General features: G+C 44.5%; 1 protein-coding gene across 1 annotated transcript in view; it reads left to right on the plus strand.

The window, feature by feature from the left end:
* The first annotated feature begins 838 nt into the window (after positions 1 to 838).
* creb3l1 (cAMP responsive element binding protein 3-like 1) overlaps positions 839 to 18,888 on the plus strand; it is a 30,330-nt gene continuing 12,280 nt past the window's right edge. Inside the window, exons 1-5 of the mRNA XM_023817088.2 lie at positions 839 to 1,194; positions 10,440 to 10,644; positions 15,276 to 15,427; positions 15,989 to 16,067; positions 17,541 to 17,698. Coding sequence (XP_023672856.2) covers positions 1,093 to 1,194; positions 10,440 to 10,644; positions 15,276 to 15,427; positions 15,989 to 16,067; positions 17,541 to 17,698 — 696 coding nt within the window. The 5' untranslated portion in view covers positions 839 to 1,092. The remainder of the gene's footprint in view (positions 1,195 to 10,439; positions 10,645 to 15,275; positions 15,428 to 15,988; positions 16,068 to 17,540; positions 17,699 to 18,888) is intronic.

Genomic DNA, 18,888 nt, shown 5'->3' on the forward strand with positions numbered 1-18,888 from the left:
CCAATGTACTTGTTCTTGTGCAAATTGTAAATAAAGCATTGTTTCATTTCAACATTATGCCCAAACTCTCTCCTAAGTTAGACACTCCTAAGCTGAATAATAATGATGCTTCTTACAACAGAATTGAACAGAATTCTGTCAAAAACAAATGGCAAATAAACATGAGTTTTTATACAGCAGGGCAGGTCAAAGCCACATCTGCAATGACTGGTACACCAGACTCCATTTACTCTCCCTTAAAGAACTCATTATCCTTAACATGCCGTTTCCATCAATGACCTTGACATTTGTTCAATAATGACGTGTCAATGTAAAATGTTGCGTGTGTAATCTGTTAAATAAGTCTGCCTGTATTGATTATTATGGTGATCATGTCACAATATAGTAGCCATTTGTGTAGAAATCCAGATAATTACAAAGAGCTCAATTTTTTTTCCCTCAGTACTGTATTTTAGTGGTCTTATATACATTCACAGCATTCCAGTGGTAGGTGCAGGTGAGTTCCAGCAACATTTTAAATACAGGGTAGTGATTCATCGCAACATTCTCTTGAGTTCGCTATTACCTTTTCGTAATTAAAGTAAACAAAATATATAACTTTCACGGTATTAAACTCAGCAGTGACTTCACTGAAAGTACAAAAAGAAAAAAAGATATTTCATTCATGATCAAACTATAAACTGTTTGTAGTACGTACAGTTTATTGGTGACCATCAAACGCTGTTGCTTTAACTGATTCGCTAGGCGGGGACTGAGAAGAACCGAAAATGAGAATAGGGAGGTACTTATATGAATATTAATCCCGTCATTTGTTCCTAACAGACAGTCTATAGTTAAAAGTGACAGAATTGATAGAACTTTAGAAGGACATCTCTGAAAAGTGTACACAGAGACGGGCTTTTAAAAGCCTGGCAATAAGCCTGGCAACGCCACTGTCATTTATATTTGCGCAGAATTTGATGTTATTCTACCAGAACTATACCGGCAGAAAACACGTCATAAAATACGCATATTTACTGTACTCAACGAGATCACATTCAAACGTTTGAAGGAAGTTATTTTCCAGTGTCTGATATCAATACAAAAACTACAATGGAGACGATTATGGACAGTTTCACGTCGGAAAAACTTTTTCCTAATCCCAACTTGTTGGATTTGGAGGATTTGAATGAAACCGATTTCCTCAGCAATGTGGTAAGTCTTGGTTTATTGGGTAGACCAGCGTTCGTGTATCACTTCAACTTATCGCACATTAAGTTAATACAATTACTGTTAGTCCAATAACATTAACGTGTAATAAAAAATATGTTATTTAATAATTTACTTTTGTGAAGTTTTCTTAGTCCTACCTTGTTTAACAAGCGTCTAGATTTTGTTTTTACCTTAACGTAAAATCGAAGAGTAATTTGATTGCATTTTAATAAGAATAACAAAGGGATTCATGTGTAGCTTGCCTGTTTTTAGGTATTCGGTAGCAGCACTGCCCCCCCCGCCCCCCGACACCGCCGGCTGCACTGTTAGGGCTCACCGTGCTGTTGAAAATCTCCTTTCTCACCCACAGCCTTACCCGTGGCGCCCATTAATCGATTATCAATATGGTTGAGAGTGCATGCCTCTCTCTCATTATAATGGAACGTATGTCAAGTCAGCTTTGCAGTTTTTCATCACTCTTCGCCGTGAATGGACACGCTCAGGTCTATATTCAGTGGGTCTGCTGTGGGTGCAGGGCGCCTTGCACGGAACCGTAATGGCTTTCGTGTTTGCCCTTATTTAGCTGGCCTTCCTTGTTGCTTTAGTGGTGTAAAGCTGAATACAGTGTGCGTCTGCGTGTGTGTGTGTGCTTCAGGTTCCCTTCTCTCACCCTGTGTGCTGACTCAGGATCGAGGCCACGGAGCATCTCTGAAAGGATTCTTTTGTGCATTTATATGGAATTTACAGACCCTTGAAATCTGTCTTGCAGAAAAAAAAACATATTTCAGTACAGTTTCCCCCTTTCTATTGGTGAATCACATCTTGGGACATTCCAGTGTTATTATTTTAATTGTTAACTGTTCATTTGGAGTTGTATCATCTTGTGTTTTGACTTATGCTTTAGTAAATTATGGCGTGTAAATATGTTTTAGGTTGTTCACAATCCAAGTTAAATGGTAACTCAAATTAGAAGGTAACTAGTAGTCTGGATTAAAAAAAATGAACTAAGAGGATAAAAGAGGTTTCAGATTACAAGAAATGAGTATTCAAAGCTTGGCACTTTTGCAAGCTTACCTCCTTCCAAGCTTTAATGCCAAATATTTAGCCAGGAATGAAATCTAATGCCAAATGAAAAGAGTGAAATACCAGATGACATCACAGCTGTCAGTCATGGCACTCCTCGCTTTGCTTTTTTTCCAGCACATCTCACCTGCCTTGATGGACACCTTTTCAGGTGGCTTGGAGTTTATGTTGAAGGAGTGTGAAAAACCATCCAGTATAATGCTGTATGTGTTTCTTTGACTTTCTTTGAGAATCACTTGTACTAAGAGAGTTTAATAGATTATTTTATTATGTCAGAAGTGAAAAAATGAACAGAAACCAATCTTACTGTATGTACGGTACATCCATCCATCCATCCATCTTTCATAACCATTCATCCAGTAAAGAGTTATGGTAAGCCTGGGGCATATCCCAGGAATCTAACTGTATATGCCTATTGAAGCTGCACTGTAATTTGGTCAATTAAATGTATTGACTGTGTGTTCAGTGTCTTTGGGCTGTGGTACCACTGATGATTGTCCAATTTGTAGTTAACATTATTGATTGTGTAGCACCCACTCTGGACGCCATAGTTCATTGAGGGTATAGCCTTTGATTTCCCAGTCATATGTACTGGATGCGAGCAGCTGCTTTTACTGTACGTCAACTGGTACCCTGGGCGGCTGCTGTGTGTCAGGGCTGCTGTTGTCATCAGCCAGCTGTTGAGGCAGGTTCATCTAAAACTCTATCACCTTGGACCAGAATGTGAAGAAGTCAATTTCTCAGCCAGAAGAACCTGTCCATTAGCTTAAATTCCTACTTGTCTGCATGCTTTTAGCCTGGAGGTCAGCATTATGATAAAGCGATATTGGATCACCTTAGCGTGGCACATAATTTTATGAAAGTACTAACAGTTCTTAAGAAACACCTGTCTGCCAGCAGGAAGCGTTTTGTTTAAAATATTTGCAAATTAAACCTGGATAAGCAACACAAAAACTGTTTGTCACCTTGCCAGTGATAATGACATAGTTTAAATGGAGACACAAACATGATTATGTGACCTTTAAGGAGGATTATAGACATAATTGGGAGTGTTGCTTGCAGAGAATTCCTAAATACTCCGAAGTCTTGCTTATAAGCAAAGACACTCTGCCACTCCCACTCCCCACAAGTGGGCAGCGCATCGCTGGGTCCTAGTGCTCAAGAGGTTCTGCCCATATGGGGTCCGTTATGGTCAGGATGTCCTGGACCAGGCTCTCCCTCTGCCTTGGTGGGATTTCGTTCATCTCAGGCTTGCTAAGGGTGATTTAGTGTCTGTGCGGCTGGGGGGTGGGGGGTGGGGGTGCTGTGTTGATGTAATTCTTCCCACTGCAATTTTTCCCCCAGCAGTGGAAATTCTTGGGCAGAAGCCAGGAGAAAGGGGCTAAGAAATTATGTCATTTTTTTTCAGATCAGTGTGGGGAAAAGTTGTGGCTTCTGAGCATCTGTACAGGTCCGAGAATCTGCCAACAGTTAGCTGAGCCCCCTGCATTATCACTGCTGTGTATCAGCTCAGTGTAGTCCTTACTCTCTCCTGCTAGCGCTGGCCAGGACCAAAGGAATCGTGCCAAGTAACTGAACTCAGCATCGCCTGAGAGGTCAGAGAACTTATTCAGATTCCTGTAAGGCTTCTGCTTAGGAGGCTTTGTAAGTGTAAGGCTGAGGTCAAAGGCTATCATGCTGAACCAGTTCCATATTAGGCCTGTGGCTACATGTGCTGTTTCTGAGGATGATGTTATAGACAGGAAACCATCCAATATTTCCAAGCCAATCACACAGATACCATGAAACAACAGTATTATTATAACTCTTGTTAGTTCAGGCGAGTTGTCTCTGCTGCCAGCTCATTCACTACATTAATGCAGAGGTATTTAGGCAAAGCCATGGAACAAACTGACAGTAATGAAATGATAAAGTATTTGGTGGTGAAGCGGCCATCTTGTTTCTGTGCAGTTTTTTCTGTCATTTTTTGCCTGTTTGTTCAGGTGAAGCCGTTGTGTATCTAGCTCACTGACAGTGCATGGCATTTAAACAGTTACCAGTGATTAGACGTCACACTATTTCAGGTGCCGGGTCTCAGCACAGAGGGCAGACACCTAACGCAGTTCTTGTGGATTTTTATACAGAAAGTGATGTTTGAATTCTTCTCAATTATAAAAGACCCACGTAAGATTATTAAGAGGTGGACGTTTGTGGGTGTTTCATAGGAGGAGACCTTCATGAATGATGTCCATGGTGGTCCTGCTGTTGTGTCAACATGCCGATTAAATGAGCTACCAGTAGCAGAAAATAGCAGCATCCTACTGCATAATAGTCCCAGGAATATTACCTAACTTTGATAACTGATGAGTTATAATAATACACCCCCTTTGTGTCAGCTTGTGCCATAAATATGAATTCCTGCTTAGGACAGCAGTGCCAGTTTTTGGGTCTGAGGATATCCAGAGCTTAGTGCAGAAACTGTAATGCATCATGACATGGTGACTGTACATATGACTGTGACATGAACATAAAAAAATGTAAGGCCTCCCCCCTGGCACTGCCCATGTATCTCGTGAAATTCCTGCATCCTGGTCATTAAATTGTTGTTCACATAAAGTTCTTACTTCTTCCCGTAGTTTTCTTTACAGTAGGAGTGTAATGGTACACGTATTTGGTATGGGTCTTTTGGTTTGGTATGCATGTGTATGGAACAAATGCGGCAAATGCGGAAGCTTTGTGTGTTTGTGTGTTAAAGTCAGAAATCAGAGTGTCCCTTGTGACCCTAAGCTCAGACCCCAGCTTTATGGCGACTCTGTATGCAGTAGTCCCTAAGCACTGTGGGTAAATTACAAACCCTCGCGTGTCCTACAAAAAGGCGAGGAGCGCTTTTTTGACCGGCCCCATTCACATCGGCTGCCAGCCAGAGGAAGGGATGCAAATGGCGAGCAGAGCTGTCACAGCGGATGCAGGCTCTGTCTGCACACACAGGGCGTGAAATTACAGCCCTACAAACCAAGGCTGGTCATCAGCGGTAGACGGGTCGGCATGGACCAGGCTTCTAGACACTCCTCCCAGTCAGTTGGGCTCCTGAGAGACTTACAGCAAGCCGCAGTTCCGAGCCAGGTGGCTGGAATGCGGCGCGTGCGAAGAGCCTGCCGTGCCATTCTTCTGGGGCTTCCTGTGGTATCAGTGTCAGTCCCCCAGGGTGACACCGTCCAAGAAGCCACAAGCTTGGCGTATTCCAGAAGAAGGAACTTTGGGAGTTAAGGAATGCAGGGCAGTCTTTCTGGCAAGGCTGGCCAGTGAATGAGAGGCATCAGAGAGCATCTGATAGTAGGAGGTGCAGGGTGGATTCACAGCAGTGGGGGTGGGGGGGTTCCCACCACAAAAATTGCCAAGGAGGATGCCCCCCCCCCCCCCCACCAAGTCAGAAAATTTTACTGAGCGTCTCTTTTGATAATAGACAATTACGTAAAATTCCCAATAATTCACTGACCACTCCCTTTGCTTCCCAGTCAGCAATTTATACTAAGGTGCACCCCCCCCCCCACCCCCCCGCCTTGAGAGCCCTCCTCGGTCTGACTTCCAAGCCCGTATGCAGCAGCATGCATGGACGTGACTTGGGTTGTAAATTGTAGATGGGAGGGTGGTAAGTTGGTGACAAAATTATACTGTGAAAAAAGCCACATCGTATGCGTGTGCACGCCAAGTGGATCGTCAGCTCAGGTGGCCTCAAAGATGTTTCCTTCTGGGGAGAGCAAGTGGTCCTTCCTCCCAGTATTAAATGTATATGAATATATGCTCTCTGTTTTACTTAGTTGATATGTTTTCCACCAAATCAGTGTTAAAGGGTGTTAAATTGGTAAGGCACACTTCTCTTCACTTATCAGTAGCCTTACTTCAAGTGACCCAGAATTGCCTACTCTTTCTTGCTTTTTCCCTGTCTGTTTCAGAGAAATTACAGACAGTCACACAGGCTAAGTGTAGGTTGTTAAACTTTACTGGCATTCCTACTCCCTCATATTTTTTCAGTTGCACCATCCTGCATGGCTTTTTTTTCCCCTCCATAAATAAAGCGTTTTCCTTCTCACAGCACAGACGTCTGCCGCTCCTCCATGCAAACCTTGCACTCCAGTTTGCTCATATTTGACTGCTGAAGGGGGCTGGCCAGTCTGCTTGCTGCTCTCCCATTGGTCAGGATGCCTCCGGGCTGATTGGAGGAATGTGGGTTTTACTCTCTGTCAAACACAGCAGCCACTCACGCTGGCTGTGTATGCGGCAGAAATATGGCTTCGGTTTATTTGTCTTTGTCTTTAAAATCCCAAACATTTTTGCCATGTGACCACCACGTGTGGTTACCAAAGATTTCCATGCATGATGAAATAGCATAAGGCTAAGTAACCGCTGTATTTTGTTTGAAGACATAGTATCAGGATGCAAAATTAAAGGACAGAATATAATTATGCCTTAGTTTACAGCCTTAAATGCAAACAGGCAAACTGCTGTTATTTGATTTTAAAAGCCCCCAGATGGTTTCTTCCACATGTATAAACCTATTATCGCCTGTGCCTTTCTTATGTTTGCCCAAGAGTTCATAAAAGACAACACTGATATAACTGTGTAAACATTTGAGACAAATACTTGACTCTGCTGCAATAAAACATGCAAGGATCACTCTTTTTGCCGGCTGAAGGTGATGGGGGTGGAAATGTCCCAGCTGTGTGATACATCTCACACCAATCGGCACCCAGCAGCAAGCGAAGGCGGTTAGCCAGCCTGAGACTGACCTCCTTTGCATTTAGCCCCTCATGGAAAGTATGCAGCCTTTTATAGCATGTTAGCTGCACTTGGGTTTGGGTTGCTGCTGGGCTATACATTGAGCTGTCCGTGACTTTCAGAATAAGAATGAATGCTTTCTTTCCCATCATGCCTCAGTTACTCACATGTGCCTTTGGTAAAGTCTTGGATGCCTTTAATGGAAAACTCTTGATATGGTGATTTTAGTAAAAACAAGCTGTAATTTTATATCCCGGACATTCTGGGGGGGGGGGGGTTCCTTCAACAATAAGCTTCTGCAGCCGAGGCTCAAGGCATCTAAACTGGGTTTCCAGGAGCCCAGACAGGCAGCTTCTCCCACTCCTCCTGGCCTCCCCTTGGGAGGCTACCACTTGATGTCCTCCTGTGGGGGTAACAGCTAGGGCTCCTGCAGTCCTCCTCCACCCACTAACCTCAAGATAATGATTTCTCACCTTGTAACTAACCACGTCTGCTCCTCTTCTTTGCGGTGACCGTAGTAACTACCATGGTTACCACCCTCAGTGCAGCAGTCTGTGGTCACCTAGCACAGAGCTTCCCAAAGTGGGCGTGGCCACCCCTGAAGGGGTCTTCAGACACCAGAGAGATCATTTTCAGGGTATGTTTATTAAAATTTTAAAATAGCGATAAATTTTCCATGGGGTGCTCCCCCATTGGCTAAATGAACTGATTGGGTAGCACCCCCTCCCCCAATCTGCGAAACATACTGAGGGCCCCCCCTGTCGGCCAAGAGCCTCTGCACTGTTATTTTGGGGGTCGTGGGCTGAGCAGTTCTGTCTGCACAGAATATGAGCTTTAATTTGTTTTACTTCATTTCTGTTTAATTGCTATGGAGCCTGCAGAATTATAAGGGGAGAACCTACTTTTTTTTAGTACTTTCTGCTGAAATAAAACACAGCAGCAGCTTCCGGGGTTTGGGTAAAGGGTTTCATACGTGACATATGGAAAACTTTGTATAATTTAAGTCATAACATTATGATTAGATTTTCTCATCATTTGACTTGTATAAAATGCAGACTCGCCAGTTGCCATGAAAGAACAGATCCACAGAGAGTCCTTTATAAGGCCGGGCCACTGAATTGAAACCTGTGCTCCTCTTTGTTTTTTGGTTATTTTCAACAAGCTGACTAATGTTTCGGCCATTCTCCCATTTCATATTAACTTATACGTGTTCAGATTTCGTGAATTGCCCTAAAGAGCGACAGAGGACCTTCTTTTTTGGAACAGGATTTGCAAAAGTTTCCTCTGACACAGTCTTTGGGTGTAGTCATAAAAACCTACTATTTACCAGTTAAACATTACCCATTGGTACAGTGTTGTACTGTTCCAGCAGCTTGAAAGGTGATCCTGTGCTTAAAGGTGCTTCCTAATGTATTTAGTGAATGGCCACATTTCCTCCTTCCTTGCTGGCATGTTAGTTTTTAATAAAATTCCATATGGGCAAAATCATAATTTTTAGGGTTCTGTCAGCAATGCAGATTCAGGAACAGTTGTAAACATTGAACTCTGACAGTTAAAGACTCATTGCTGCACTGCATGGTACATGATGGGTATGGAACGCTGGATGTAAATTGGTTTCTGTGAGCTGTACTGGGTGAGATGGTCAGGACAAGTGCAACAGCCATCCTGATTAGGCAGGTGGACACCTGCAGGGCAGCACCTGGAGGACTCATCCTCAGCAGGATGTGAACACCTGTAGCACCTCTTTCTGCAAAGAAGCCCCCTGTCTGACTAGAGCCCCGCCCACTAGTGATGTGCACGCTCAGTAAAAATTAGGAGAACAATTGGCTAAGCTCCTATTTCCTGAAACAGCCTCGTTCTCCACTTTTGGCTGTACTGGTTCGCCTCTGTGTGACCACGCTCCCTGTTACATCTTGGCTGGCCTCGCTTGGGAGTGACATGGAGTGACGTTTGCTGGAGGAATGCATCGATGTACCTGACTCTGAACGTAACGCCAAACACCTGAATGTGGAAAAAGACGCCATAGCAGGCAGACAAGGTGGACACGCATGGATGCTTTTCCACATGGTTACTCCTGACTTAGCCTTTATTCCATTTTCAAAGGGAAAGACGTCTGTTTAAATATATTAAATTACCCGTATCCTTAGTGAGAATGGATAAAAATATCAAGACATTGGTTACTAAGCTCCTTCCTGCATGTCAAAGGAAAGGACTCCGGATTGAATCCTAAAAAGTTCGAGTTCTGATCTAATTTTTCCCATAAGAAATAATGGAAAACCAATTAATTGGTTCCCGGCCCCCCAAAATTACACCTAAATATGTTGTTTTTTTTAGCATTTAAACACAAAATGAACAGGATAAAACAAGAAGAGCATTTTTTTCTTAATGGCTTCCAAAGCGATAAAGATCTTATCGCAACATTACCCCTGTCCTGCCCCGATCGTCCGCTCCTTCCGTGTGCCACACCCCCTCGTTAACCTCGTGTGGGATCCCCATGTTATCAGCTGTTTCTGGTTGTTGTCATTAGTCCTCTGTATTTAATCCACGTTTCAGTTTGTTTCCCCAGTCCGGTCATTGGGTGTGTTCGACTTGTGATCTTTTTGATCACATTTTTTAGTTTAGTTTATTTTGTGATACCACAACATGATGTGATCCAGATCATTCTGCATTGTAATCATAAATGCATATACTGTAATAACAAAGCACTAATGGACAGAGTGGCTTATTCAGGACCCCACATTGGTGTGCATGGACTCTACCCTGGCCTGGGCTCCTGGTGACTCTGTGGCACTGCTTCTCCCTGAAGGGGCTTGTTTAGGTGCTGCCTCCCCGTCCAGCATGGTTCTCCCTAAGCCCTTGGCCTCCTGTTTGAGGCTCAGCATGTGGTGGTTTTGTGAGTGTGGTAAAAAGGTACATGATTGAAACTGGAATCCAATCCTGTGCAGCTCCCAGCGCTCCATTATTAACATGAATAATTAATGGAACGTGGAGAGTGGCTAAATTAGATCAGTCACGAAAACGATGGCTTACACTAGATGGCCAAGTACGACACTTCAACTAAAACCAGATGCATTACAGGTTTCCAAGGACATTTTACTTGTGCAAAATCAAATTTTTGGATTAATATTCCATTTACGTGAGTATTGCTTCCCAGTATTTCCACAATCCTCAGAATTGTTCAAAGTATGAAGTTAATTTTCCTTGAATGTAGAGAGAGGTCATAGTATGTCATTGTTTTTTTGGTTAGTGCTCCATGTAGAATTGTTGAAAACTTCCATTTGTGATGGCAGCGACTGAGCTGCGCATTCTGCAGCTGATTTCTGTGGCGTATCATCCTGCTGACGTGTGAGGGGTCCTTTTGGTTCACAGTGAGTGTTTTACCATAAGAATGTGCCTTTTGGGTCTTGCAGCACTTCTCGGAGCACATGGAGGACTTCTCCAATGAGCTCTTCAGCAGTTTCTTCGATGATCACCTGCTGGCAGAGAGGAATCCCCTGCTGGACATGGAGCTGGATCCCCCCAATCCTGACATCCAGGCTGAGCACAGCTACTCCTTGAGTGGAGATTCTGCCCCACAGAGCCCTTCTATGCCAATCAAGATGGACGAGGAAGCAGGTTATTGGCCATCTGTATTCCTTCTGTGTTCACAGTTTGCCCCTTACTGATACATCCCTCAGCAGTTCCAGCTTTCACCAGACACTCGTTATCTGAGCATGTGAGTGAGTGGAGTAAAGTGAATGTGAGGTCATTCTCAAACCTTCCCCACATGCACCCCACTCTTGCGATGTTGTGGCTTGTTGCTTTCCCTGCGTGCTCTGCCCAGTCCCGCCGGAGTTTCCTACTGCTCCCTCTCATGTCCTGTCTCCTGGAACTCTGCAGAGTTTCCAACTGAGCTTGCTGCTCCAACAGCAGCAAGAAGGAAGGGATCAGGGAAAGCCAGGAACAAAGCCAACACACACGTTACTCACATAGACATACACGGCACCCACATGTTACTCACATAGACATACACGGCACCCACACGTTACTCACATAGACATACACGGCACCCACACGTTACTCACATAGACATACACGGCACCCACACGTTACTCACATAGACATACACGGCACCCACACGTCACATATTCGGACACATACATATCGTTCACAGAGTACAGACATGGCATTCACATGGCACTCACACAGCACACACATGGCACTCACACGGCACAGACATGGCACTTACATGTACTTACATGGCACTCATACGGCACAGTCATGGCACTCACATGGCACAGACATGGCACTCACACGGCACAGACATGGCACTTACATGGCACTTACATGATACTCAGCACATACATGACACTCACACAGCACAGACATGGCAGTCGCATGGCACAGACATGGCACTTACATGGCACTCATACGGCACAGACATGGCACTTACATGGCACTCACATGGCACAGACATGGCACTCACATTGCACTCACATGGACACACACGGCACATGCCCCCCCTGGCAAAAAGTGTGTCTATTTTTTTACCTGGCTCCAGAGCCAGGCAGGAAAAAGGGCATCAATAAAAGGGATTTGGGATCTGCTTTCAGCCTCAGATGCTCTCGGGCGTCCATTCAGATGGAAAGCATGTGGGGTTAAGCGGAGGCTGGAGCTGTTGGAAGGGTTATGTCACACCAAGCTAGAGCCGAGAGGGGGAGTGAGAGATCAAGTGTGAGTGCCTGATTCATTTTCAGAACTTGATTTAACACATATTGTTACAAGAAGCCCTTTGTTAGACAACAAATCTCAAGCTGTCCAAAGCAGAGTCGAATTCTGAGTAGTGGTTTTCAGTGTTTGCCATAGTGTAAGCCTGTGGGGAGTGAGATTTCCATAAGTTTTTGAGGCTCAGGTATGACTGTGGGATTCGTCTCGGCGTTTCTCTGCCGTAGATCCTATGGCTAAATGTGCTGGCACAAACAAGACAGGGTCGGCACACACAGAACCCTGCTGCTTTATGGCCTCGCAAAGATCAAACCCAGGGCCCCACCCTGCCGTTTCCTCACCTAATAGTGTTCAGAGAAGCTGCTAATGATCACTCTCTCCAGGCCTGACTGTGAGGACAAAGCCATTGCATTTACAGCGAAATGGCCATGAAAACTATAAAAGAAACTTCAAAGCCCATGTGAGGATGATCAAGTGAGGTGTGATCACTAACATGGCATCTTTTTGCTTGTTTGTTGTTTCCATTCTGGAAAAAACTTCTGGACTCCAACATACATCCCTCCATCTTTCCATCCATCCATCCATCCATCCATACATACATACATACATTTCCCATTATCTCTTGTCCAGTGCAATGTTGTAGAAAGCCTGGCGTCTTTTCTTGGAAGCACTGGGGAAGGCAGTCTATCACTGGGTACACGCTCATCCACAGTCACTCACCTTGGGATATTTGGGGCAGTTAATTCACCAAACTGTCTGTGTTTGAACTAGGGCGTACAGCCCTGCAGGTATGATGCTCTATTCTTAATTGCTGTCCTGGAAAGTGAAAACCACTAGGGCAGTGCACTGTCCCCAGCGTAGAGCTATATAAAACCCCAACAAGTTGGTTCGTCATTCTCAATTCTGCATGTGTATGGATGCTTTCCATGGTGTCATCTAGCATGGGCACCTTCACAGCACTGGGTTATCTCAAGGCATCTCTTTATGTTATTCTGTGATACATACTGTAACTCTAACACTAGATCAATTTTTTTGCACATTCCATTTGCCAATTTCGCAACCAATTAGTTGATTGCCTATATTTCTTTCTGTATGCCTTAATGTCCATGTCTTAGTGTCATTTATATCATTCATATATTTTTAATATGTTGAAATGTTCAATGTATTCCCCATTTGCACTATGACCAACAGTTTGTATGATAATTCAGACGTCCCAACCTGCAAAAACTCATTTCAGGGAGGTCCCCCCCCCCCCCCCGCCAAGAAGGGAAATGACTTTATTTCACACAAGAGAATTTCTACATTGGCCATATGTATAATTTTTTGTTAATTAATTTTTTTCTAGTCAGCACACTAAATTTCGAAGGCTCCACTGAACCGATAACTTCGGTCCTCAAGAAGTTAAATAAAAGCCCGCCCGTACTGAAATCTGATTGGCTTATTTTGCTAAGTAGACCAATCAGGATGCTGTCTGTCTAGCACGGGCTACATGAACAGGCACACACGCAGGGATCCATACATACGCACGCTCTCTCTCTCTCTCTCTCTCTCATTCCGTCGTGCGCGCGATTTTCTCAAGTGCGCGATGGACACGTTACTGTGTCGCGCGCATGCTCTTGTGTGCTTGCTCTAGTTTCCGGGACATTTTATTCAATTTGCGGGCATCAGGGAGCCGCTATCAATATGCGGGAGACTCCCGGAACTTCCGGGAGACTTGGGATGTCTGTGATATAACAGTAAGCACTGGAACAGATACACTAATGGTAAACACAAAGCCCTGGAAGAGCCATGGACATAAACTAAAATTACTAAAATTTTCCTAAAATGTGCCCATGATTTATTTTTTGTGTTCTCAGTTTGCTCTTTCAAGCCCTTAGATGAATTTTTAGCATAATTAAATTTCAGGTTTTGGTTATTTGTGTTCTTGGCTAAAAACATACCACGAAGCCAAAACCTGGACTGAAGTGGACGAATTCTATGAGTTTTATGGTAGTACAATTTATTCGCTCAGATCTTTGTAATAATGCGTAATATGTTTCCCAATCAAATTGATTTTAGTCTGCTCAACCTGACACTCACACTAACAGACTTTTGCTAATTATATGGCATTACAGTTTTACTGTACATTATATCACAACACAAACACAAAACAGAAAATTGTCATAGCAGGAAAGCATATCTATAGTTTCTTTTGCTGTCAGCTTTCAGCCTCATCGTGTCCTCTAAATGCCAGCTGCTGATGAGTGAAGAATTACATTGCATTAATCAGCCTTTTCAGAATCTTATGGTTTATCCATAACCATGCCATTGTTTCATCCATCCATTTTCGGTAACTGTCCAATTCTGGGTCACTGACACAAGGCAGGGTACAATCTAGGATGGGCCACCAACCTATTGCAGGGTACACTCACACATGCAGACCCACAGACAATTTGGTAACTCCAGGTAACTTCAGCATATTTTTGGACTGTGGGGGGGAAACTCGAGTACCCAGAGGAAACCCCATGATGACACGGGGAGAACATGCAAACTCCACACTCAAAGAGTCATGGAGGATACTCAAGCCTTGGTCGCAGAGGTGGTAAACAACAGTGTTAACCACTGTGCCACCTCGCAAGGCCAATTGTGTATGATATTAGTTCAAAAGCAGAGACAGCATTTTATTTTTCAAAACAGGGCAATTTTGCAATATGCAGGATGAGTACAAACTCTAATCCTCACATTTGCCAAAAGATTTAATTGCGTAACTACACTGACATGCTCCTTTTGCACAATAAAAACTATAAATAATAATAATTAACATTCTTATGTACAATATATACATAGGATCAACAAGAACAATATTTACAAATTGATTCAAAGAATTTCTAACTCTTGGTTCTCTCACTTAGAGTATACCAATTCCTTGCACACAAAATAATAAGGAATATTAGCGAACAAGTCCATTTCACGATAAGCTGTGGGCTCCAGGAGAGGTTTACAAACCCCCTTAACATTTTATTGATTGGGTTGCAGTGGCGCAGTCAGATGGAAACCAAAGCCCGACACTAATGAGGATGGCTGGCTGCAGGCCATTTTTGCTGATTTGGCGAAACCAGATGGAGCCCAATCTCATAGTGGGAAACAAGCTCGCTGGCAGTTTGGGGTTTATGGCAATAGTGGGGCAAGCCCCTGCCTCATTAGCTTGTGGCTATAAAGCACTGCTCCTTCTGAGGTGGTTGTATGAGTCACCTGCTGATTAACTACACCCCCCACCAAACACCTTCAGAGGTTTCATTAGCGCTTGATGCTGAGTCATCAAACTGTCCTGAGAAGCTGAAAAAAAGCACTGGTGATCATCAGTGCTTTATACTGGTTACTATGCTTGTTTCCTACTTACAGTGTTACCATCTAAACATATCAAGATCGTTGGTCCTAAGTAATAGCACTACAAATTCCAACATACATTCTTTCTGTTAAATATGGTTTGGTCAAATTTTACATCTCTGACTGTGGATTTCCATATTGGATCAGGCTCATGGTTTATTTTCATGTTCCTTCAGAATCAGAAAGTATGTGGTCCTTCAGCCAAGACCTAACAGCCATCCTGGTGAAACAGGAGCCCAGGCTGCCATGCCCCTCTCCCACCCCGACCCACCCTGCAGAACCGCTTGTGCTGGCCCATCCATTCCGGAGGTCACACACTGAGGACACGGTAAGATTTTCAGCCAAAACCGAAGCACCTAGTGGTAACAAAGAGAAGGGCAGCCTGAGACATTTACAGTAATGTCATTACCACAATAACACAAAAACCACTTGTTTTTGTAAACTTTCATGACAAATTGTAAAGTTTTGAAAGGTGGGGAGAGTGTGTAGGGTCTCCTTTCTTATCTTCTGTGCTGGTGGGATACAGTCAGGGAGAGTTCTGAAAACCAGTTCTGATGGCAAACTGGCCTCGGTCCAAGCTCCATGTGATGAGATGGATCACACCCTGCATGTGCTGTGTAAATAGTTTACTGCAATCTTCAGCTGTGTTTACTCTTCAAGTCATTTGCCATAGCCTGGGATTTATACAGACACCCCCGTTTTTGCCGACGGCTAGCAGATGGCAATCTGTAAGAAGACTCCTTCCTTATGCATCAACTCCAGGTCTACTCATTAGCGATCATGAGGCGGCAGGAAAGATGATGTCTGATGTTTTTATGTACTTCTGTGTTTGCTAGACTATAAGCCAACGGCTCTTTGAGTGGAGTGAGATCTTGTTGTTCTTCTTAAGGCCTTCAAAGATGTCCATACCATGCCTGTGATAAAGACGGAGCCCCGAGATGCCCATCAGCTCAACAGCGCCACTTCAGGTCGGTGCACTTCTGGAACAACACCAGATCCTGGTGGCTGTCAGGTTTCCCACTCCTTATCTTTGAGCTCAGATGCTGGATTAACGTTTGAATCCAAAATTTCTTTGCGTGAATGCTCCAAATCGGTACCATGGAATTTGAAGTGAGTTCTTAAATGATGCGCCAGATTCCCAGAAAACGTGGGAGCCCAGAGAGCCAGGGTAGGACAGCCGGCCCAAAAACGGCTTGATTTTTTCCCCAGGTGTTTTTCGTGCTCCACTGACCCAAAGCAACCCAGTGAAAGTAAACAGATCTGAGTGCAGTGGAGACTCACCAGCTCTCTCTGCCGTTATTCTGCGGCTGCGCTCACTCCTGTGCCAGCGCCTGGCTCCTTAATTGCATCTCACACCCAGAGGAGGCCCCCTCGTCAGTGTGCCTTCGTAAGCCTGTTCGCTGCAGCTTAGAGATGAAAAGGGAGAATTACAGAGAAATCCCAGTATGGGAAGAGGCTTGCCTCATGTCCTTACAGGTCTCTCCTTTGAGCCTGCGGGAGCCTCCTTAGATGAGAGTGTGTCTTGTTCCTTCGGGTGACCGAGCACACAGCAGAAGTGTAATTTTTAGCTCCGCGTAATTTTTAGCTCTTGTAGCTCTTTCTATTTTAATTCTCAGCATAATTATAAATGGTTATCATTTTTTTAAGCTGCTGTGCGCTTTCCAATCACAAGCCTCTGTAGGCTTTTAGCCCCCTGTCTCTGTACTGGGAGCACTCATTCACATCAGATGGTGTTTGGCCTGCCTCCTTTGGGTCCGCATGCTTGTACCCAGCCAAGCTACACTACTGTATATGGACAAAAGAATTGGCCATTACATCCACAGTAACCTATATGACCTTCCATTCTAAATCCATAGGCATCAATATTGAGTGGGTCTCCCTTTTGCAGCTATAACAGCTGCCACTCTTCTGGGAAAGTTTTCCACAACATTTTGGAGTGTGTCTGTGCTGATTCATCTGGAAGAACATTTGTGAGGTCAGGCACCGATGTTGGACGTGAGGGATTGGCTCGCGATCTCTGTTGTTCATCCCAAAGGTGTGTCCGATGGGGTTGAGGTCATTGCTCTGTGCCGGCCAGTCATATTCTTCCACACCAGGCTCATTCAGCTATGTGCATACCAACCAATGCATACCAAGACATTTTGAACAATGCTATGCTTCCAACTTTGTGGGATCGGTTTGAGGATGGCCCTTTTCTGTTTCGAAATGACTGTGCTGTAGCTGCAAACGGAGGTCCAACTCCATGTTGATGCCTATGGATTTAGAATGGGATGTCATAAAAGTTCCTGTAGGTGTAATGACCAGGTGTCAAAATGCATTTGTCTGTATAGTGTACCTGCCCAGCCAGGTGTCCGGAATAGGGTGATAGTATTGCAGAGTTTTTATTATGAACATCAAACTGTCCAGTTCTGATGACCTCTAACCGTTGCCGTTTTCTACAGATGAGAGGCTGCAGCTCCCGCCCACCCCTCCCAGCAGCCACAGCAGCGACAGCGACGGCTCGCAGAGCCCCCGTTCCCTGGCCCCGCCCAGCCCGGCGCGCCTTCAGCCTCGCACCTCTGCTGCCATTTCGACATCCCCCCTCCTTACGGCCCCCCATGTATGTGTGTCGTTCCTGCAGTGTCACCTACCACTAGAACCGTAACTATGATCTTTCCAGTCTTTTCCTGCGTGTTGGCTGCTTATAATCAAACAGTGTCCTACAGGCTTCAAATGCAGGTCTTCAAACGTGGGTTTGGTACATGGATGTACAGTAATGAGTGTCTTTCACACTCATATCACACTCACATGGATGTACAGTAATGAGTGTCTTTCACACTCATATCACACTCACATGGATGTACAGAAATGAGTGTCTATGAGAGCTACGCCACGGAGTCCCTTGGTGTGAATGAAATATTATCTAATCTAACGTAATGATTTGCAACCAGGCATTTGGCTCTGTTTAAGAAGCGGCCAGCCATGTGATTATAGGCTGTCATTGTCCCTGTATGCTGAGCAGTCAGAGTACAGGCCAGGGGACCCCCATTGCCCCCCGAAGGCAAACCCTAGAAACACTGTTAGCGGCTGAGCTCACTGGGGCCTGCCTGGGTCTCCATCTGTCTGCTGCCCTGGTGGTTCTAATGAAGGATGCTCTGCATCCGGCACGCACCTGGTAGCCATCTTAAAATGAGCCAGAATGGTACCCGTGGCTCCCGCCATACTGGCAGTTGGGGGGGGGGGGGGGGATACATAAAGGGGGGGGGGGGTTGTCGGACTGGTTTAAGTTGGAGGATGGACTCCATAGACTGGGATTACTGTGCAACACTGGCCCTCTATCCCGAACTCTGCTAGTTAGTGCAGTGCTAATCCCTCTCTTCGATGCAGCTTCACAGCCTTTAGCCCCATGAACTTAAACAAGAATATATCACAAGTTCCTCCTTAATTTGAAACTTCATCCTTCAGTGGTGTAAATTGTTCAGCCTCATTACTGTCTTCTATGAACATTTGCAAAAGTTTCCAAGAAGATCCTAGGTACTGGTTATATTTGTAACTGGGATATAGGAGGATAGCAATGGTTTTGCACTATTGTGCAAAGAATCATGTTTTTTGAGCATTTATATCCATTTATGTAGGTAAATTTGTTTTTGATTATTTCCTTCCATGATTGGTTTTTTTCCCACACAATACCTTCTTTATTTTGCATTTGTTTTCCTCTGGAACACTGACTGAGAAGAGCAGGCTTGTCTAACAAAATTTGGCTGGGTTATTGACGCATCTCTGCATCTTGCTGAAGGAAGTGCCGGCCAA

The sequence above is a fragment of the Paramormyrops kingsleyae genome, chromosome 13 (assembly GCF_048594095.1).
Source record: "Paramormyrops kingsleyae isolate MSU_618 chromosome 13, PKINGS_0.4, whole genome shotgun sequence".
In the NCBI taxonomy this organism is placed as follows: domain Eukaryota; kingdom Metazoa; phylum Chordata; class Actinopteri; order Osteoglossiformes; family Mormyridae; genus Paramormyrops; species Paramormyrops kingsleyae.